General features: G+C 40.1%; 1 protein-coding gene across 2 annotated transcripts in view; it reads right to left on the minus strand.

Annotated features, from left to right (window-relative positions):
- CPD (carboxypeptidase D) overlaps nt 1-16,572 on the minus strand; it is a 58,900-nt gene extending 42,328 nt beyond the window's left edge. Inside the window, exons 1-2 of one of the 2 annotated variants that reach the window (XM_036408621.2) lie at nt 15,745-16,572; nt 9,045-9,292 (exon numbers count right to left, since the gene is read on the minus strand). In XM_036408621.2, the coding sequence (XP_036264514.1) occupies nt 9,045-9,292; nt 15,745-16,490 (994 nt within the window). In that variant the 5' untranslated portion in view covers nt 16,491-16,572. The remainder of the gene's footprint in view (nt 1-9,044; nt 9,293-15,744) is intronic. The other variant, XM_036408622.2, reaches the window with a different exon arrangement.
- Between the last annotated feature and the right edge of the window lie 2,517 nt (nt 16,573-19,089).

Genomic DNA, 19,089 nt, shown 5'->3' on the forward strand with positions numbered 1-19,089 from the left:
AGCTAGCTCATTTCCACTCTAAATTTGAAGCTTATTGTTATTTCTTAAATAAAACTACTTTAACAGATAGTGAGAAGTTCTCACAACTTTGTGTTTTGTGAAAAATTTATTTATAGATATTGAGTTATTAAGTGATGGTTTTGTAATCTTTAAGATATTTTTAAAAGCTAATTAGCATGATCATAAAAATTGTTAAGTGTAACATCTGGGTCAAATAGATGGAAAAAACAAAGGTTGCCATTGAAAAAAAAATTACCCATATTCTTAATCTTTAAATACAACTTCATTTGACCAACTCTTAACTGAATTTGGTCTTTGTATTGAGAAACTTATCTTATGAAAATCTACTTCCTTCACCACTCCCGCTGAACATATATTTGCTAGTGATATGATTCTACAAAGTTAAACTAAGTTACCGTCTTGCATCTGTTTGCAGTTTTACCTAAGTCAACAGTCACACACAGCTCTTGGAACAGAATTTTCCTTTTTTTTTTACTAAAAAAAAAAAAAAAAATAAAAAAATAAATGTCTCTTCCAGCTCTCTACCACCTGAGTTAAATAAGAAAAAAAAGGGGGGGAAAGGGGTAAGCACATCTAATTTTAGACATCAGATCTGAAGATTTAGGGGCCAAATCCTAAAATCCTTTTTAGTGTTTAGTTCTCAATCTTTCATGTAAGTCTTAGTTTCGTGTAAGTTTTAAGATCACATTACCAAATACACAACTGTACTGCTCCTAGAGGTAAAAAATTATATTAGGCTATATTTCAGCTTATTAAAGGAAATATTCTGTTTGAGTATTGTTTTACCTTTTGTTTTCCTTTTAAATTAGGTGGCACTCAGATTTAAAAAAAAAGAAAAAGGAAGAATGAGGTGCAATCATCTCTTTAATGTATAAGATCAGACAAGACCAAATGCATTTAATTAATGCACATTTGTTTATCAATAGTATTCTTAAACATGAACAACCAGCTGAGAATATCTGAACTATCACCATTCTTTTAAAAAATATATATTTTATTGCTTTTAGAGAGAGAGAGAGAATGGGAGAGGAGAGAGACATAAACATTGATGTGAGAGTGAAACATCAATAGGCTGCCTCCTGCACAGCCCCCATTAGAAACTGAGACTGAGACCCAAGCATGTGCCTGACTGAGAATTGAAAAGAAAACACTTTGGGGTACAGGACAACATCCAGCCAACTGAGCCACACCAGCCAGGGCTGAACTATCAGCGCTCTTGCTCTCTCGCTCTCTCCCTCTCTCTCTCTCTCTCTCTCTCTCTCTCTCTCTCTCTCTCTCTCCATCAGCATAGCATTCTTTAAAGAAAGCATTCCAGTATGAAATGCCAGAAGTGCGTTCACTTTGGAGGTAAAAAAGCACCCATTTCTGTGTGTGTGTGTGTGTAAGTGCATATATGTGTGTGGATATATACATACATTCATATATATACAGTCTTAGATAGATATACAGTCATGTGCTACTTAATGATGAGTATACATTCTGAGAATGTGTTGTTAGGTGATTTATTGTACAAACATCATAGGGTGTACTTACACAAACCTAGATGGTCTGGCCTGCTACACATCTAGGCTATGTGGCACAGCCTATTGCTCCTATGCGAAAAACCTGTACATCATGTTACAATACAAAACAGCACGAGATTAAATCAAGCACAAGAGAAAATGATGCAATCAAGAAACTTAGCAAACACCAGATGTATGAGGCTGCTGGTGTTCTACAGGGCATACTGTTTTACAGCAAACTTTTCCTTTATAAGTAGAAAGAGTACACTCTAAAATAATGTTAAAAAGGTAAAAAAGAACCTCGGTTGCTCAAACTTAATTCACTCCGAAAGGCTGTTCGAAAAGCGATTTGTCAGAAAACGGAATCATTTTTTCTCATTAGAAATAATGCAAATGGAATTAATCCTTTCCAACCCCCCAAATGATTCCCTGTTTTAACCTTTCTTATATACAGTACATGTCTAATGCATGTCTAATCTAAAAAAGAACATAAAACGTAAATGAAAATTTAATAAAAAGGAAATGAAGTGTATAACAGAAAAAATGAAAATGTATATACACATTAGAACTTACCTTTAATGTTGAGAACTACTGATGACTGAACATGGAGAAGAGGGAAGAAGGCGTGGAGGGCTGGAGGGATGTTACTGTTTGGAAGGGGAATCCCCTTCCAGAAACAAAAAAGTCAGGTGGTAGTTGTTCTGGGTTCTTCCTTACTTTTGTGTCTTTGCTCCACTAGAACTTGCTTCGGGCTCCCTGGGTCTCTGTCTCACTAAAAACCTATCCAACGACTTTTTTGTTTTTGTCTGCGTTTTAACATCTGTCTAAAGTGAAGCACTGCATTGTCATTAAACAAGTTTATCACCTGGTTTGCTACTTCTTTGTCAGGGTGATATTTCTCAATAATTACTCACAGCACAATTTCTCGATATGTTTACAATGTGAGATTTAGCGGTAAACTGACTCAAACTCATGCATTCTCATATGCAAAACATATGACTAATCATACAGGTACCAGCATGACAAGGTTGTCTGATTGAGAACCAACGTTTTGTTCCACAACCAAGGTATTTTCCATGAAAAACTGTTCGAGAACCAAACTGTTTGAGATGGGAGATGTTCGAGAACTGAGATTTGACTACATAGTAAATAAATAAGCCAGTAACCTAGTTGTTTATTATCCTTATAAAGTATCATGTACTATAATTCTGTACAGTACATAATACTTTTATATGACTATCAGCACAGTAGGTTTGCTTACACCAGCACCGCCACAAACACAGGAATAACGCACTACGATGTTACAATGGATACAACATCACTATTTCAGCTCTTTTGTAATCTTACGGGATCACCGTTACATATGTGGTCTGTTACTGAACTAGACATAATTATACAGTACATAATTGTGTGTGTGTATGTGTGTGTGTGTGTGTGTAAATTTCTGGTTCCAAGCAATTAAATTATGCCAGGAAACAATATCAATTCAATTTTCAAAATCATGTACACTGCCATATGCTTTCCACATATCTCATAACTCCTAAGTCTCTTTTATCATCTTCACCTCCCTGTCAAGCTCCAAAGCCTATTTCTCAACCGCCCATTTCTCAAGTACCATCTCCAATTTTCACTCACAGCTAAAGAGAAAACACACACACACACACACACACACACAGACACACACACACACACACACACACTCAATGACAGAGATGGGACTCAAACCCAAGGCAAGCAGGACTCCAAAACTCTGCTCTTAGCTACTACATACACTGCCTTCGAGTCCTCCTATTTTCAGGAAAATAGTGGGATTAGTTGTCCTTTTTGAGGTTTTATAAGTTTAAAGAGGGCAATTCTTAAAAGCTGACCTAAACTACAATTCATTTCATTAAATTTACTTTGGAATAAACATACTAAATCATCAGATTATTTTGTCTTCCATGAAGGAAAAGCATAATAAAGAATGGCAGACAAAAGGCATATAAATCAGCACACTGTGGTTTTGTTTTGTTGTTGTTGTTGTTTGTTTGTTTGTTTGAAGAAGAAGGCCTGCTGCATGAGTAAGCCCAGCTTAGGCTCTGATAATAACAAGCTTTAGCAGGGGAGCACAACTATTCAGAAGCCTTATTAGGATCATTCCCTAGGGGGAGCCTGCAGGTCTGAGAGACTTGGTGAGAGAAGCCAGGGCGACCCACAAAGGCAGCTAGATGTGCTGAGTGATAGATGGGGCCAGGTCACCTCACATCCACACTACTAATAGGCTGTCTGACCCATAAGAGCAGGAATTGTTTCTGATCTGCTCCCACTGTATCCCCGTCACCTAGTACAGTATATGGGACATGGCAGATACTCAGTAAATACTTGCTAAGTGAATAGTACAAGTTAGTAAAAAATATTTCTTCTCTGAGCCCTTGATTTCCTATAATGCAAAAGGGTTGGACTAGAACAATACATTCACCTTAAGCTCTACAAGTCATACTTCAGTAAACTACATTTCTAAGTACATCACATAAAGCATCAATAAAATTACTCCAAGACATCCGGGTCTGAAAACAGCCTAGACACAAGGTTTCATAACATCTTACATCATCTTACTTACGCAGTCCCACATAAGATAAACAATGCAATTGCCCTGCCGAAAATAATGAAACGGCTCAATATTGCTGAGGGGGGAAGAGATAAGAATTAGCTATTGTAGAAATAACCTAACATAAAATGCATTTGATAATATAACATAAAATCAGCTAAAAAGGGAGAGAAGTTGATACTCTTAAAAAAAATAAAAATAGAAGCATCAAAATTTAACTTCTTCAGATGTTTGCAGAGTGAGAAAAATCTGTTAGCTGATTTAACCAAATAATCTTACTGTGAAGACATAACACTTATTTTTAAAAATAGTATAACATAGATTTATCTCCCATAATCAAGTGTTAATTAGAAATTACTTCCTATCCTTTTACAACTTTCTCCAAACAGGATAAATTATTTTTAACCCATTATTTTAAATAATATCTCAAATAACGGAGCAGCACCTTAACTATATCATAAAACCACTAGTTCATGAAGTCAGGTTTTATTAAATATATTTGAAGAAGACTGAAATGGAATTAAAGCATGTCCCTTCTCTATAAAAATTTTAAGTGGTTTTCAAATCACCTCTAATTGTTATCGGCAGAAAGTTTTACTTCTAAGTATTTTAAACCTCTTTGTGGAAGCTTGCTGTATACAGGGCAGGGCAAAGGTGCAATGACAGTTGTGAATACATGAAACAGAGTTTCTTCTTGGATTATTACTTATTATATTATTTTCCATATGAATGACGGTAAGCCTACTATTGCCCCACTCTGAATAAGAACCACTGGAATCAGGAAACTCTAGAAAGTATGGAGTCCTCACACATAGATCCCAATCTGGGTACACATAGCTTGACATAAAATGTCAGAGTAATTCAAGTTTATGTAAAGGCGCATGAAGAGAAATGTAATAAGGTATTTTATAATGTGACTAACTGCCAATAAAAACAAAAGGAAGATGGAAGGCATTTCATCACAGGCAAATTCTAAGAGGAGAGAAAGTTTATACTGATGACATTTTTATGGGATGACATGTTCTTTCTGGTTACTCTTAAACAAACAGTCTAAGTCTGTGTACTAAGGACAAAAAAGTTAATTCTTCAGAGGATATCAAAACTTTAAAATCAACAGTAGCTGTTTTTATAACATTTAAAAGGAAGATACACAACCCAAACTTACTTTAAACTATTCTTTTAATTATAGCATTACGGAAGACTTGTACATTGCTGGTGGGAATATAAAATGGTGTAGCCAATGTGGTAAACAGTTTCGTGATTCCTTAAAAGCTAACCATAGAATTACCATATGACCTAGCAATTCAACTCCTGAGTATATATACCCAAAATATTTAAAAACAAGGACTCAAACAAATACTATACACCAACGTTCATAGCAGCATTATCCACAGTAGCCAACAAGTGGAAACAACCCTGTGCCCATCAACAGATGAATGGATGAAGGAAATGTAGTAGACATAAACAATTAAATATTTCTCAGTCGCAAAAAGGAATAAAGTTCTGATCCATGCTACAAAGTGGGATGGACCTTAAAAACATACTAAATGAAGTGAGCCAGATGCAGGACAAATATTGTATGAATCCAGTTACATGAAATATCTAGAATAGGCAAATTTATAGAGATAGGAAATTTTTAGAACGATTAGAAGTTACCAATATATAAATGTCTAATCACTATAATCATACACCTGAAACTAGTAAACATTGTATGTCAACTGTAAACTGAACAATTAAAAACAATTACCAGGCGCTGGGGAGGAGGAGAAAATAGGGACTTATGCTTAACCTGTTAACCCAGTGGGACGTATAAATACGTCAAACATAAACAATATCGGGTACAGGTAAGACATATGAATACGTCCTTGAAATATATGTTGTGTCCTGAAACGAGCGGGACATATATTTCCAAACAACAAAGGTATTAGTCATCCATACACGTCTCGACATGAATTTAAGACACGGAGGCAATCAGTATAATTTCGCTAGTGAGAGTGGTGGACGTGTTCAACAAGAATTGTTTTGGAGTTAACACATGACTTACTGAATAAAGGGTATAGGGTTTACTTAGATAATTTCTATAGGTCAATTCATTTGGCTGAACTCGTGTCAAAACAATACAGACATTGTTGGAACAATGAGGATAAACAGAGTCGGAATCCCCAGTGAAATAAAAACAAAAAAATTACAGAAAAAATGAACATATCGTAAGATTCAAAGACAAACTTATGGTTTTAAAATGGAAGGATAAAAAAGACATATTGATGCTCAGTTCTATTCATAATGACGAAAAGACAATGATTGAAAAGAGAGGAAGAAGGCAAGAAAAACCGAATGTTGTCCTGGATTATATCAAGAATATGGGCGGCGTAGATCTGGGAGATGGAGTTATAGTGGCCTACACGACTGCCCGTAATAGGGTAAAAAAATTTTCTACGATTAATTGATATGTGCTGCTTCAATGCATATATTATATACAAAAAAGATAAAGATCATTTGGATCGATTACACTTTTTGATAGAGTGTGTAGAGAAATTGGCAGATAACAACATAGTGAAAACCCACCCAAAGACATCAACAACCAGCTCTACATTTAAACCATGCTGCTTAGTTGAAAGGCATTTTCCTGAACAAATGAAAAGTGATATAGGGCTGAAACCGGTTTGGCTCAATGGATAGAGCGTTGGCTTGGGGACTGAAAGGTCCCGGGTTCGATTCCGGTCAAGGGCATGTACCTTGGTTGTGGGCATATCCCCAGTAGGGGGAGGGGGTGTGTGCAAAAGGCAGCTGATCGATGACTCTCTCTCATCAATGTTTCTAACTCTATCTCTCTCCCTTCGTCTCTGTACAAAATCAATAAAATATATTTTAAAAAAAAGAAAAGAAAAGCGATATAGGAAAAACTAAATCCAGGAAATGCCGAGTTTGCTACAAAAAAGGTGTTAGGAAAGAATCTACATACTGGTGTCCGGATTGTAAGGTAGCACTATGTATCAACAATTGTTTTAAAATATATCACACGGAAGTTGAGTTTTGAATTTTTACATCTATATTTTAATTTTTAAACTCAATATTTCTATTTTATTTGTGTGCTTTTATTGTTCTGTAATCGAAATAAAAAATATATTTTTTGTAATCTCTATAATTGTTTGTAAAATTTATAATTTTTTAATTCAATGTTTCCATTTTTTTTGTTGGTATTCTTTTCTATTTGTTTGTAATTTTGTATTTTCCTTTCTGCTTTATATATAAATAAACAAAAAAATATATATTTCATAGTCTTTTCATTTATTTTAAGAATAAATAAAAAATAATAATAATATGAAATTACATCCTCCGGGCATGACTTACTGACACGTCCTAGTGAAAGAGTATGCGCCCATTATACGCCCGTTATACGTTGCGTAATTAAAAAGGGAATTCCCCTGTTAACAGGTTGATAGTTACAGAGTTTCTGTTTGGGGTTGAAGAAAAGGTTTATAAATAGACAGTGGTGATTCAGGGGCAGAACATTATGAATAAATTAATGCCACTTAATTCTACATTTAAAAATGGTAAAAGTGCAAATTTATGATTGACATATCTATGAATTAGTTATCTATATATACACCACCACATTTTTTAAAAAAGCAACAGCAATCCATGATCACCATACAGATTAAAACACAAAAGGAAAATGTGCCTTTTTATAAAATGGAGAGAACTTGGCCACCGACAGCCTGACCTGCTGTGCCTCCTGATATGATGTGAACTATAATATATAATGGTCATCCTGGAAAATCTGACCTGAATCTTATCATAAAGAAAATGACAAATCTAGAATATGGGATGTTCTGTAGGACAACTGGCATCGGCTCTTCAAAGGATTCACCATCATTAAGAAAAGAGAGTGTTGATTTAACTGTTTTAGATTGGGGAAACTAAAAAAATAAATAAAAAATAAAAAAAACACCACAAGAGCCAAGTGCAGTGTTTGAACCCTGGCTGGGTCTAATCTGCAGGAAAAGGAACTATAAAGAATATTCTGAGATAAGAGAGGAAATTTGAGTTATGGATACTAGTATGTGGAATGGTAGTATTGAATTATTGCTGATTTCTCAGTTATAGTAATGGTATATGGTTATATAAAAGAATGTCCTTCTACTTAGGAACTACATGCTGAGGTACTTAGAGATGCAGTGTCATGAAATCTGCAACTACTTTTGGAAAGTTTGACAAAAGAGAATAAAGGTGGAGGAGGGAGGGAGGGAGAGAGAGAGCAGGCAGGAACATGTGGGGTAAGATAACAGTGAATTGAGCCCAAACCAGTTTGGCTCAGTGGTAGAGCGTCGGTCTGGGAACTGAAAGGTCCCAGGTTCGATTCTGGTCAGGGGCATGTATGTTGGTTGCGAGCACATCCCCGGTAGGGGGTGTGCAAGAGGCAGCTGGTCGATGTTTCTCTCTCATCGACTTTTCTAGCTCTCCATCTCTCTCCCTTCATCTCTGTAAAATATCAATAAAATATATTTAAAAAAAAAAAAAAAAAAAAAAGATAACAGTGAATTGAAATGAAGGATATAGGGGTGCTCACGCAGTTTTCTTTTGATTTGACTCTCAGCTGTTATAAGTAGATCAACAACAACAAATGGAAAGAAGTATTATCAAATTTAACAAATTTTAAACAGTTTTTACAATTCTAAATTAACTTCAAATAAATTCTTTTTCCCATCATTAAAAAAGTAGTTGGATAACACAATATAAATTAATATTTTCAGGAGATGTCTTACTCAGAGAATTCAAATTCATGTATTAGGTCAAACAATGTGTAAATTTGAAAATTTCAGACGTTTTAAAAAATTAGAATTTTTCAGTTTCCTCATTTCCACTTAAGAGTATACTTAAGGAAGCTAAACGAACAACGGGGGGAAATGTAGCAAACTCAGTGCTCCACATACCTTCTACGTCATACCAGTGCGCACCATTCGTGATCCCGTCTGGGAAAGTCTCATCCTCCTCTCCGGGGCAGTGAGGGGCCCCTGTTTTCATAATGGGGTGGTTTGAAGCATAGGCTTTTGCCAAGTATTTAAATACTTCGTCATCCGAGGTTTTGCTATAGATTCCAGCAGCCTTGTGTTCCGGAGAATCATCGAAAGGATAGCTGGCTACCACAGAGCCCCCGTGCAGATTTCCAGAAAGCACGAACCTTTGAAAATAAAACCAAGTTACATATCTCTAAAAAACCAACAACAAAAACCAACACAGAAGACACCATGTGTTTAAAAATGTTACATCTTCCAGCATTGGCCTGTGTGGCTCCGTTGGTTGGAGCATCGTCCCATATTCCAAAAGGCTGTGGGTTCGATTTCCAGTTAGCACACATACCTACATTGTGGGTTCTCTATCTCAGTCTGGTCAGGGCACGCATGGAAGGCAACCAATCAACGTTCTCTCTCACATTGATTTTATTTCTCTCTCTCTTTTCCTCCCTCCCTCCATCCCCTCTCTCTAAAATCAATAAGCATATCCTCAGGTGAAAATTTTAAAAAAAAATTTTTATATCTTTCATAAATAAACTCCTTATCTCTTTTGATACCTAGAAAACAACTCTATCAGCTGTTATAAGTAGATAAACAACAATAACTGGAAAGTATTATCAATATAACAAATTTTAAACAGTTTTTACAATTCTAATTAACTTCAAATAAATTCCTTTTTTTAATTCATCATTAAAAAAGTAGTTGGATAACACAATATAAATTAATATTTTCAGAAGATGTCTTAGAGAATTCTAAATTCATGTATTATTAGGTCAAACAATGTGCATTTGCCAATATTCAATCTTTTTTGACCTACAAAATGACAATTTCATATAGTTCAACCTAAAACATGTATTTCATAATGTGCTAATTTCATAGAAAGTGTGCCTTGTGTAAATAAATATTTGTTGAATACGTTAGGTTAATAACTTTCATGCTTTTTTAAGATAAGGAGTCTAATTTGAAACAGGATGTATTCACAATATACTAAATTCACATTTTCTTTTCTTTTTTAATATGTGTTTTATTGATTTTAGAGAGGAAGAGTGAGGTATAGAGAGATAGAAACATCAATGAGAAAGAATCATTGATCGGATCCCTCCTTCATGTCCCCTACTGGAGATCAAGCCAACAACCCAGGCATGTGCCCTTGCCAGAATCGAACCTGGGACCCTTCAGTCTGCAGGCCGATGATCTATCCATTAAGCCAAACTAGCTAGGGCTAAATTCACATTTTCAAGAGAAAAGCCACAGCTGAGAAGACTGGGGATGAGGAGTGAGGGGAGGAACCTGATACACTGAGCTTCTTTCAGAGAAAAACAATAGAGCACATAAAAGGCTAGTCCTCCACTGCATCACTGGAAAAGCATCTATCTAGGCTAGGGCCAAGGTTCCTGATTGGGCCATTAGAAAATAAACTGACAGGGAGGGGGAGACATGACTGTTTCTATAAAAGAAACATTTTTACTTTTTTATGTTTCTACTTTGAAGTGAAGCCATTTACAATCTGGTCAAACTTATAGATACAGAAATACTCCTTTTATGGTGAAAGCTAAAGGCAAAAATAGACTATGTAAACATCTCTCCCTCATGTAATAGTTCAAATCATCACTATGAGTAGAGATTAAACACTTTTCTCTTTGTACTTAAAACTGCATGTTCTTGCTTCTGCCTTTTTGTGGCTGACATGAACTGACCTACAGAAATTCTAAAGGGAGTTGATACATAACATTTATTTCTATATGCTTGAAAGAAAACTAAACGTATGATGTCTCAGAGGAGATCAAACAATGAAAATTACACAGAATCTGTTCATCAGTAGAGGGAATTTAGCCATTAAAGACAGTGATTAAATACTAAAACAGACTATGAAAAGCAATTAATTAAGAACTACTATAATTATAATTAGCACTCTTCCAGACACACAGGAGAATGCCATTTGGTATGGTGGCAATAACAGGCTATGGAACCAGCCAAATGTGGGTAAGAACATTCTGTCTCCCAGACCTGTCTCACTAAAAACATGACCAGGAAAGTTACTGCCTTTATATTCATTGAACTCTAGTTTCTCTCTCATCTGTAAATGGGGATTAATGGTTGTTGTGAGAATTAAGTAAAATAATACACATGAAAACATCTCCAGCAAAACAACTGCTTTATAGCACCTGCTCAACAAATGTTCCTTCTTTGGAGAGCAGTAAGCAGTAGAAGAATGTTGAAAACAACTGGAATTCACTGCTACAGAGTGAACTGTTTAGGGAATCTTGTTTAGGGAATCACTGCCTTACAGACTATCCTTCTACTCCCTAGTACCAGTGCCAGACCTTGGATGACACAATGATACAACCCCCCCCCAAAAAAAACAAAAAAAACTAATTACATATTCTAACATTCTAACTCCACCTTACATATCCCTCCTCCATAGTTGGAAGTATTAACAATTTACTTTCTGGTTTGCATGCCAAAGTCTTCCCTTCTCACCCTCCAACTTTGGGAAAGTTATCAATACAAGAAGGGGCCCAGTTCAGGCAATTCATTCAGCAACAAATTTCCTTGAGTGTCAACTATGTGCCAAACCGTCTATCCACTAGAGCACATGTGTCAAACACAAGGCCCGCGGGTCAAATCCGTCCGGCCAGGCCTTGCAATGTGACCCGCACCGCGCTGTCATCACTGCACTCCGCTGCGTTTCCATCACAATGACAGTTTATGACTGTTCAGTAAACCATTCGGCCCGCGATTTAGGCTGGATTTTAGATTTTGGCCCCTTCTCTGATTGAGTTCGACACCCCTACACTAGAGAATACCTCCAGGAAGAAACAAACACAAAAATGCCCTCAAGACATTTGTATTCTAGTAAAATAAAATGACTAACTAAATATCCTAAATAACTGAAACATGCTCCTTTAATTACATATTTTCGATTAAAATGATACTCCAAGATTCTCTACTAAATACTGTTTTTTTCTTTGTTCAACAATTCTTGTAACACTTCTTAGAAATACAGTCAAACCAAATATGGTATTACAGAACAATGATATACTTGCACATGGGATGATATATGCAAGAGAGTGATAAAATTCAATTATTAGATTTTCCCTACTCTATTTACAGTTTTAAAAGTACCATTGCCACTCTTTGTCAAACCAACTTTGCATAGCAACCCAATTTTATTTGAAAGGTATGTATGGTTTCCATTGAAATCAATTACTATTCTTGACTTCAGCATCATATATCATTCCGTGTGTAAGATTTAAAGTAGCTGCTAAGTATATTATAAATATTATAAACAAGAATCTATAGATACTAAAATATAAATCTCTAAGTTAACTCTATTATATTCTATAGGTAATCCTATAAATAACTTTTAAAAATTAAGCGAATTTTATGTCTGATAAACTTTTAGACTGAAGAAACTGTAGATATACACACAATCCTCCACAAGTAATCTGCACCATCTCCCAATATAATGCTTTTCACAAAGATGACAAAAAAAATGTATATGCTAATCCATTATAATCTAAGTAGATATCTTTAATTAAAGATATATAGTGTGACAAAAAAAATATGGGAGTCAAGTAAGAAATAAAATATTTAAATAAGTTAAAATCTGTATATTTTCCTAAATATATGTCTCAATGACCAATAATACAAAAACATCTCCTGGATGGTTTAAAGTGAGACAAAGAAAATAAACTTCACTTTTCTAAGCAGGAGAAAGTAAGTCTTAAAATTTTACACATTCAAAGTAACAAAAATCTATTTCTAATATAGCTAAGTGAATAGGATAACAAGAATACTATTCAAATGACTTCACAAATACACAGAAAAAGGTAATTTCCCCATACAGACTAATGCTTGTGGTTTTTAAACTTCCTATTCATAAAGCTGACTCTCTATAATTAGGCATCAGTCTCAAATTGTGTGTATGCTTGTTTTTTATTTTAAACACATCAGTGTCCTCTGCTAATGAAAGAACATGCATTTTGAGTTAATTTTGAAGATTATACCTATGCCTATAGTCACCCTATACCTATAGTCACCTCCTTTCTCTTCTCATTTTCATTTACATGTTTGAAGAATGGTTGGGCATGGTTAGAGTAGTCCATAGTCATAGAACAAAATGAGACAGATGAGCTTTTAAAATCCTCACAAGCTCCTATCACTGAACTAGCTGGTCCAGTCCATAACTTATAATCATTAAATACTGGGGATATAAAAGAGTTAACCAGAGTGTGAATTTTGGGTTCCAAATTTAAAGTTCAAAGTTTTCTGTATAGCTTCACGGTGACTTGCACCAAGACAAAGCTCATTTTCATTTTTGGTCAGAGCAGAACACTGATTGACGACTCTAGCCACAGAATTTACATCCCTGCAAAGGTCGTGACAGGGCACTTCAAACAGGTCACTTACGCTGTGATGGCTCTTTCAGGAGTGGCTTAGCTGCTTGGAGCATTGTCCTGCGCACTGAACGGCTGTGGATTTGATTCCCAATTAGGGCACATACCCAGGTTGCCAGTTCATTTCCTGGCAGGGTGTGTTCCGGAGGCAACATATCGATGTTTCTCTCTCCCTCTCATTTCCTCTCTCTCCAGAATCAATGAAAGTATATCCTCAAGTGAGGAATTAAAAATAAAATAAAAAAAGGCAAAGCAAAGAGTGCATTTGATAATTTGATATATCATTTAGGAAAAACCCTGGCCACCACAGCTTCTGATAATAAGATATACATTAAAGTCACTCTAACTAGTGTGGCTCAGATGGTTAGGGCATGGTTCTGTACACAGAAAGGTGGTGGGTTTGATTCCTGGCAGGGGACATACCCAGGTTGCAGGTTCAATCCCTGGTTAGGGCATGTACAGGAGGCAATGGACCTATCTCCTCCCCCCCCCCCCCCCCCTCAAAGTAATGAAAAACATATCCTCAGGTGAAGATTAAAAAAAAAAGACGTAGCCCTGGCCGGTTTGGCTCAGTGGATAGAACTCTGGCCAGCAGACTGAAGAGTCCCAAGTTCCATTCTGGTCAGGGCACATCTCCGTGTTCTGGGCTTGATCCCCAGTAGGGGGTCGTGCAGGAGGCCATTCTAATCAATGATTCTCTAATCATCTAATCAATGATTCTCTCCATCATTGATGTTTCTATCTCTCTCTTCCTCTCTGGAATCAATAAAAATAATTATTTAAAAAAGATGTACATTAAAGTCATATTTTTAATGTGAATAGTCAGAGGTTGTGACATGATTACCTTTAAAAGAAAAATAATCTTTCCTGAAAGCATATGTGAAATCAAATACCTGCAAGGGATCTCAAAAGAAGGAGTAAAGCTTTAAGATAAAAAGAATCTAGAAATGTCAGAATGTTCACATTCTAGGTGCTAAATATACTGAAATCTTGTAGAAGAGATGATTCCAACTCCCACAGAGAACCTCCTTTGCTCATTATTACTTTTATCTTATCTGTCACTCCAAAATCTCCTTCAAATCCAAATGGAAAGATTAACAAGCCTCAGGAAGACACACAAAAAAATGGGGATATCCTGGCAACACTGATCCTTGAAAAAGGGAGGCGGTGCACGCTCACTTCAGACATTATTCCATCTGGAGCTCGTTTCCTCTCCCTTTATTCCTTGCCTCCCCATTTTGCTCAGCTCAAGTTCTACCTCTTCCTCAGAGATAATCCCTATTATTGCAGACCACACACCTTCTGCAGTAGGAACAATTCCTATGAAGTTTTTACTGGATACATAAACACCCCCCATAAATATTTAGAATATTCTTTTGTCGTACACCAATTTCTTGAGATCCTCATATACTTTTTTTTTTTTTAATCCCACATAGTGCTTAATAACACTTAAGGTGTGTACTGTGACCATCAAGTGCACAGACGGTATCAGGAACCCTTCAGAGAGTTTAAAAGAACGCCGCTCGCAGCTGTGCAAGTCCTCCCGCCATGTCCATGTGCTCCTGAGCTCAATCAGAGGTAGAACAGACTGGAAAAGAACCGGTGTCCGTCCGGTTGCCCAAGAGGAAGACCCTGGGAGTGTCCTCTCTCATTTCTGGGCTACGGTCTCCCTCTGTGGCAGCGAAGAGCACGAACAACCTGCCTGAGTCTAAGTCCCGGCTACACCCTGTTACTATGTCAATGCACTTAACCAACCTGACCCTCGATTTCCCGGTATGGAAAACAGGAATGTTAATGGTGTCTAGCTCATCAGACTGTGGCCACCGGAAGGGCTTAGCACAGTGCCTTAGAGCAGTAAGATAACCGCAACACTGACAGCTAATCTATCAGATGCGTGAGCTGACCTAGGCTATCCGTTAGGTCTCTGCCATCACTCATAGTCTATGATCCTGTGAAAATCGGGGCCAGAATGCCAGAAAGGAGTCTTCCCGGGAGCCAGACTGCTCTCTGCCCATCTGTTGAACAAATGACAGCCTCCAGGCTGAGCTTCTGGAACCATTAGAGGAGCAGGAGGCTAAGCGGCCTGGGGCCTGTGCCCGCTACGGGAGGTCGCCCTCCACCCACCCTACGTCCCCGGTCCTTCAGGCCTGCGGGGCCCTGGCTTCGCCCGGAGACTCCTGTGGGTCATGGGGGGAGGAGAAGGGGAAGAGGACACTCACTTGTTCCTGCGGATCCAGTCGATGAGGGCGCGCACCTCCGGCACGTCGTCCAGGGCGGGCGGCGCCCCCGAGCCGAACTGGTCCGGGAAGCTGCGGTTGAGGTCGCGGCCACGGCTGTTGTCGCGGCCCCCGGCCCCGGGAGGTCCGCCGTCGTCGCCGAAGCCGCAGTCGCCCTCGCGGGCGCGCTCGAAGCCATCGGGGTTGAGGCTGGGCAGCACGTACACGTCCGTGGTGTTGAGCAGGCGGACGAGGCGCGGGTCCCCGCGGCGGTAGCCGGCCGCCAGCTCCCGGGCCAGGTAGACGAGCACCTGGCGCGACACCGTCTCGTCGCCGTGCATGTTGCCCACCAGCTTCACCTGCGGCCGGCCGGGCAGCAGCGGCCCCGCCGCGTCGGGCCCGGTGCCGCCGTCAGGGAGGGGCGGCCCGAGGCCGGCCGTGAGGCGCAGCACCCACAGCGGCCGGCCCTCCACCGAGCTGCCGATGCTGAAGAGGCGGGCCAGGCCCGGGGGCCCCGCGGCCGCCGCCTCCCGCAGCGCCGAGCCCAGCTCCTCTTCGTGGTAGTAGCGGTCGAACTGGCCCTCGCCCGCCTCGGCGCCCGCACTCATCGCCGTGCTCGTCGCCTCCGCCTTCTTGATGTGCGCGGCCCGGGCCGGGCTCCGCAGCAGCAGCAGCAGCAGCAGGCACAGCGGCGGCGGCGGGAGGCGCCCCGGCTGCCCGAGTGCCCACGCGCCCCGGCCGCTCGCCATCTTCCAGCCGCACAGATAGCCGCTCGGCTCCCGCGGCTCCGCGCTCTGTGGCCGCGGCCTGCCGGATACCCCCCGCGCCTAGCAACCCTCCGCTCCCAGCCAATCGCCGGAGAGCCTTCTGTGACGTCACGAAGAGGGGCGGGCTTCCCTTAAAGTAGCGGCGTTCCTTTCTCTCTGTCGGGGAAGAGTTTGCTCGCTCTCTTCCTTTGCCGATGTTGCTCTCGCTCTTTCCTTCCTCCCCAAGTTCTCTCCCGCAGGTCCTCTGCTTCCCTTCTCCTGGCTCAGTCTCTTTATGGTTGATCCCTTTCTCTCAGTGCCTTTATAGCTCCCTTACCGTTTTTGTTGCATCCCCCTCCCTGCCCCGCCCCGACTGCACTTTTACGCTTAGAACCAAGAATCAAAACAATCAAAGGTTCCAAAGAATGCACCTTGGAAAAGCCCAAGGAAGCCTCATCCCTTTCCGCCTTTCCCTCTGCAAGCGAAGCGAGGGACTGGGACACTCGGGGTGGCAGAAGGCTCACTGCCTCAAGAAGCACACTCCATTCCCACTTTTCGTGTTGAAAGAAGGCGGCTCCTTTACGTTTAGCGGGTATCTGCTATGTATGTAGTAGGTTCCCTTTGGGTAGTTTCTTTGGTGTCAAACCCCCCCCCCCCCCCCCATTACTTCACTGCCACTAGTTCCTGTGTGTGCTGGTCTTAGCCCTCGGTGGGCAGATCTCATTCCCTAGTTCACCACCTCTCACCACTTTCCCGAGCAAGTTGTTTGTTTTAGTGCAGCATTAGAATGACATTTCTGGGAACACCTGCTTGGTGGGTATAATTCCTGAACAAACTCAGTGTTCTCTCAAAGCTGATAAATACAATGCTTTATTTAGTTCTGAAGAGTTCTTTAAACTCGTCTTTAAAGTAGGCGTTTAGTCACTTTAACTTGAAGAAACACAAAACCTCACAATCCTCTTATCAAATGTGAAATTCGACCCCTCTTAACAACATAATTGCAATATCCTGTATTACCTTCTTTCACGGCCAGACATCTCAATACCACTTCCTTGAACTATGATGAAACCCAAATATGACTAGAAAAGAGTTCGTTCATTCATTTAGTAAATATTTATTGAGCAACTACTGTGTGCCCCCGAGTCAGGGTCTGGTGAGCAATTCATTTTACTCAGCTGGAGGAGATTGGCTACAGTTTGTGGTAAGTGTTACAATAAAGATATGGGGGGCCCCTGAGGAAGAAAGGAGAGAAAGTAGGGGGAGGAGGAGGGAGGAATTTTGGACAGAAGGAGGAGCAAGCACAGAAGGCTGCAAGGCTTGAGAGCAAATACTGCACATCCTGGCAGCTGCATGCAGATCCGGATTTCTTTCTTTCTTTTTTTAATTCTCACCGAGGATGTGTTTATTGATTTTCAGAGAAAGAGGAAGAGAGAGAGATTGGTTGCCTCCCATTCATACCCCTTCCAGGGATGGAACCTGCAACGTAGGTGTGTCCCCTGCCTGGGAATGGAACCCACAACCTTTTGGTGTATATGGGAGGATGCCCCAACCAGGCGAACACCCTGCCAGGGCACAGATCAGTATTTCTGACGTGAAGAAGCTCATAGATGAGGTGACCTTACAGGACACAGGTCAGAAAAGCAGACCAGAGCCCAAAGAAACTCAGAAGCCAGGCTCTGAGAAACACCTATCTGGAAGACCATGGAGAGCCACCTATGGATTTTAAGCTAGTTTAGAAAAATCCCTCTCACAGTAACATGGAGGGTGCCGTGGAAGGTGTCAGACTCCAGACTGAGAAAACTGTAAGGAAGATGTAATCCAAGAAGACATTATGAGACTCTGAAGCCTTGGGGGCAGTGCCAGTGGAGGTGGAGAGAAGAAAGTGGATTTGAAAGACCTTTAGGAGGGAAAGTGGATAGGATCTGGCGACAGAGAGAGAGAGAGAGAGAGAGAGAGAGAGAGAGAGAGAGAGAGAGAGAAAGAGAGAGAGAGAGGATTGTAGACTGACTCCCAGTTACAGCCTAGCATCTGGCAGGCTTTCTAGGACAGGCGGAAGCAGGCTTCGGTGCAGGTGATGAGTTCAGCGGTCACTCTGGTCCCGTGATGCTGCTTCTCCTCCAGGCCCCATCTGGTCTATGCACACCAGCTGCAACTCAACAGAAACAAAACCCCAGCTCCATACAGAGACCACTCTCCCCTGACAGTGCTTGATCATTACGCGATGCGTTTTGACAATAATCCAAATCGAGCAAGACCCAGGGAACACGTTAACCTCCAATCAAATATTTCCTTTTCTGCCATTTTCATTCGCCTTTGAATCCTCTTCCTGCCAACTCATTTCTATAGCCTCACCTAGTGAGGCAGGCTGGAAATGTAAATACCGGAGCACGGGGGCCATGAAAGAATATGCTGCAGCTTGAGCCAGCACCCTCCCAGCAATCCACAGGCCCCACCAGGCGTGTTTGCAGCCTCGTTCAGGTCTGGAGCCTCCATCCTCATCAGGCACACACACTATGCGGGTGGTGAGATGTGAAACCCACAGCTCCCGGCCTCCTCACTGCTCACTAGAGGGGGAACCTCCAGCTAAATAAACTGCCTCCAG

The sequence above is a fragment of the Pipistrellus kuhlii genome, unplaced genomic scaffold, assembly GCF_014108245.1.
Source record: "Pipistrellus kuhlii isolate mPipKuh1 unplaced genomic scaffold, mPipKuh1.p scaffold_m20_p_39, whole genome shotgun sequence".
In the NCBI taxonomy this organism is placed as follows: domain Eukaryota; kingdom Metazoa; phylum Chordata; class Mammalia; order Chiroptera; family Vespertilionidae; genus Pipistrellus; species Pipistrellus kuhlii.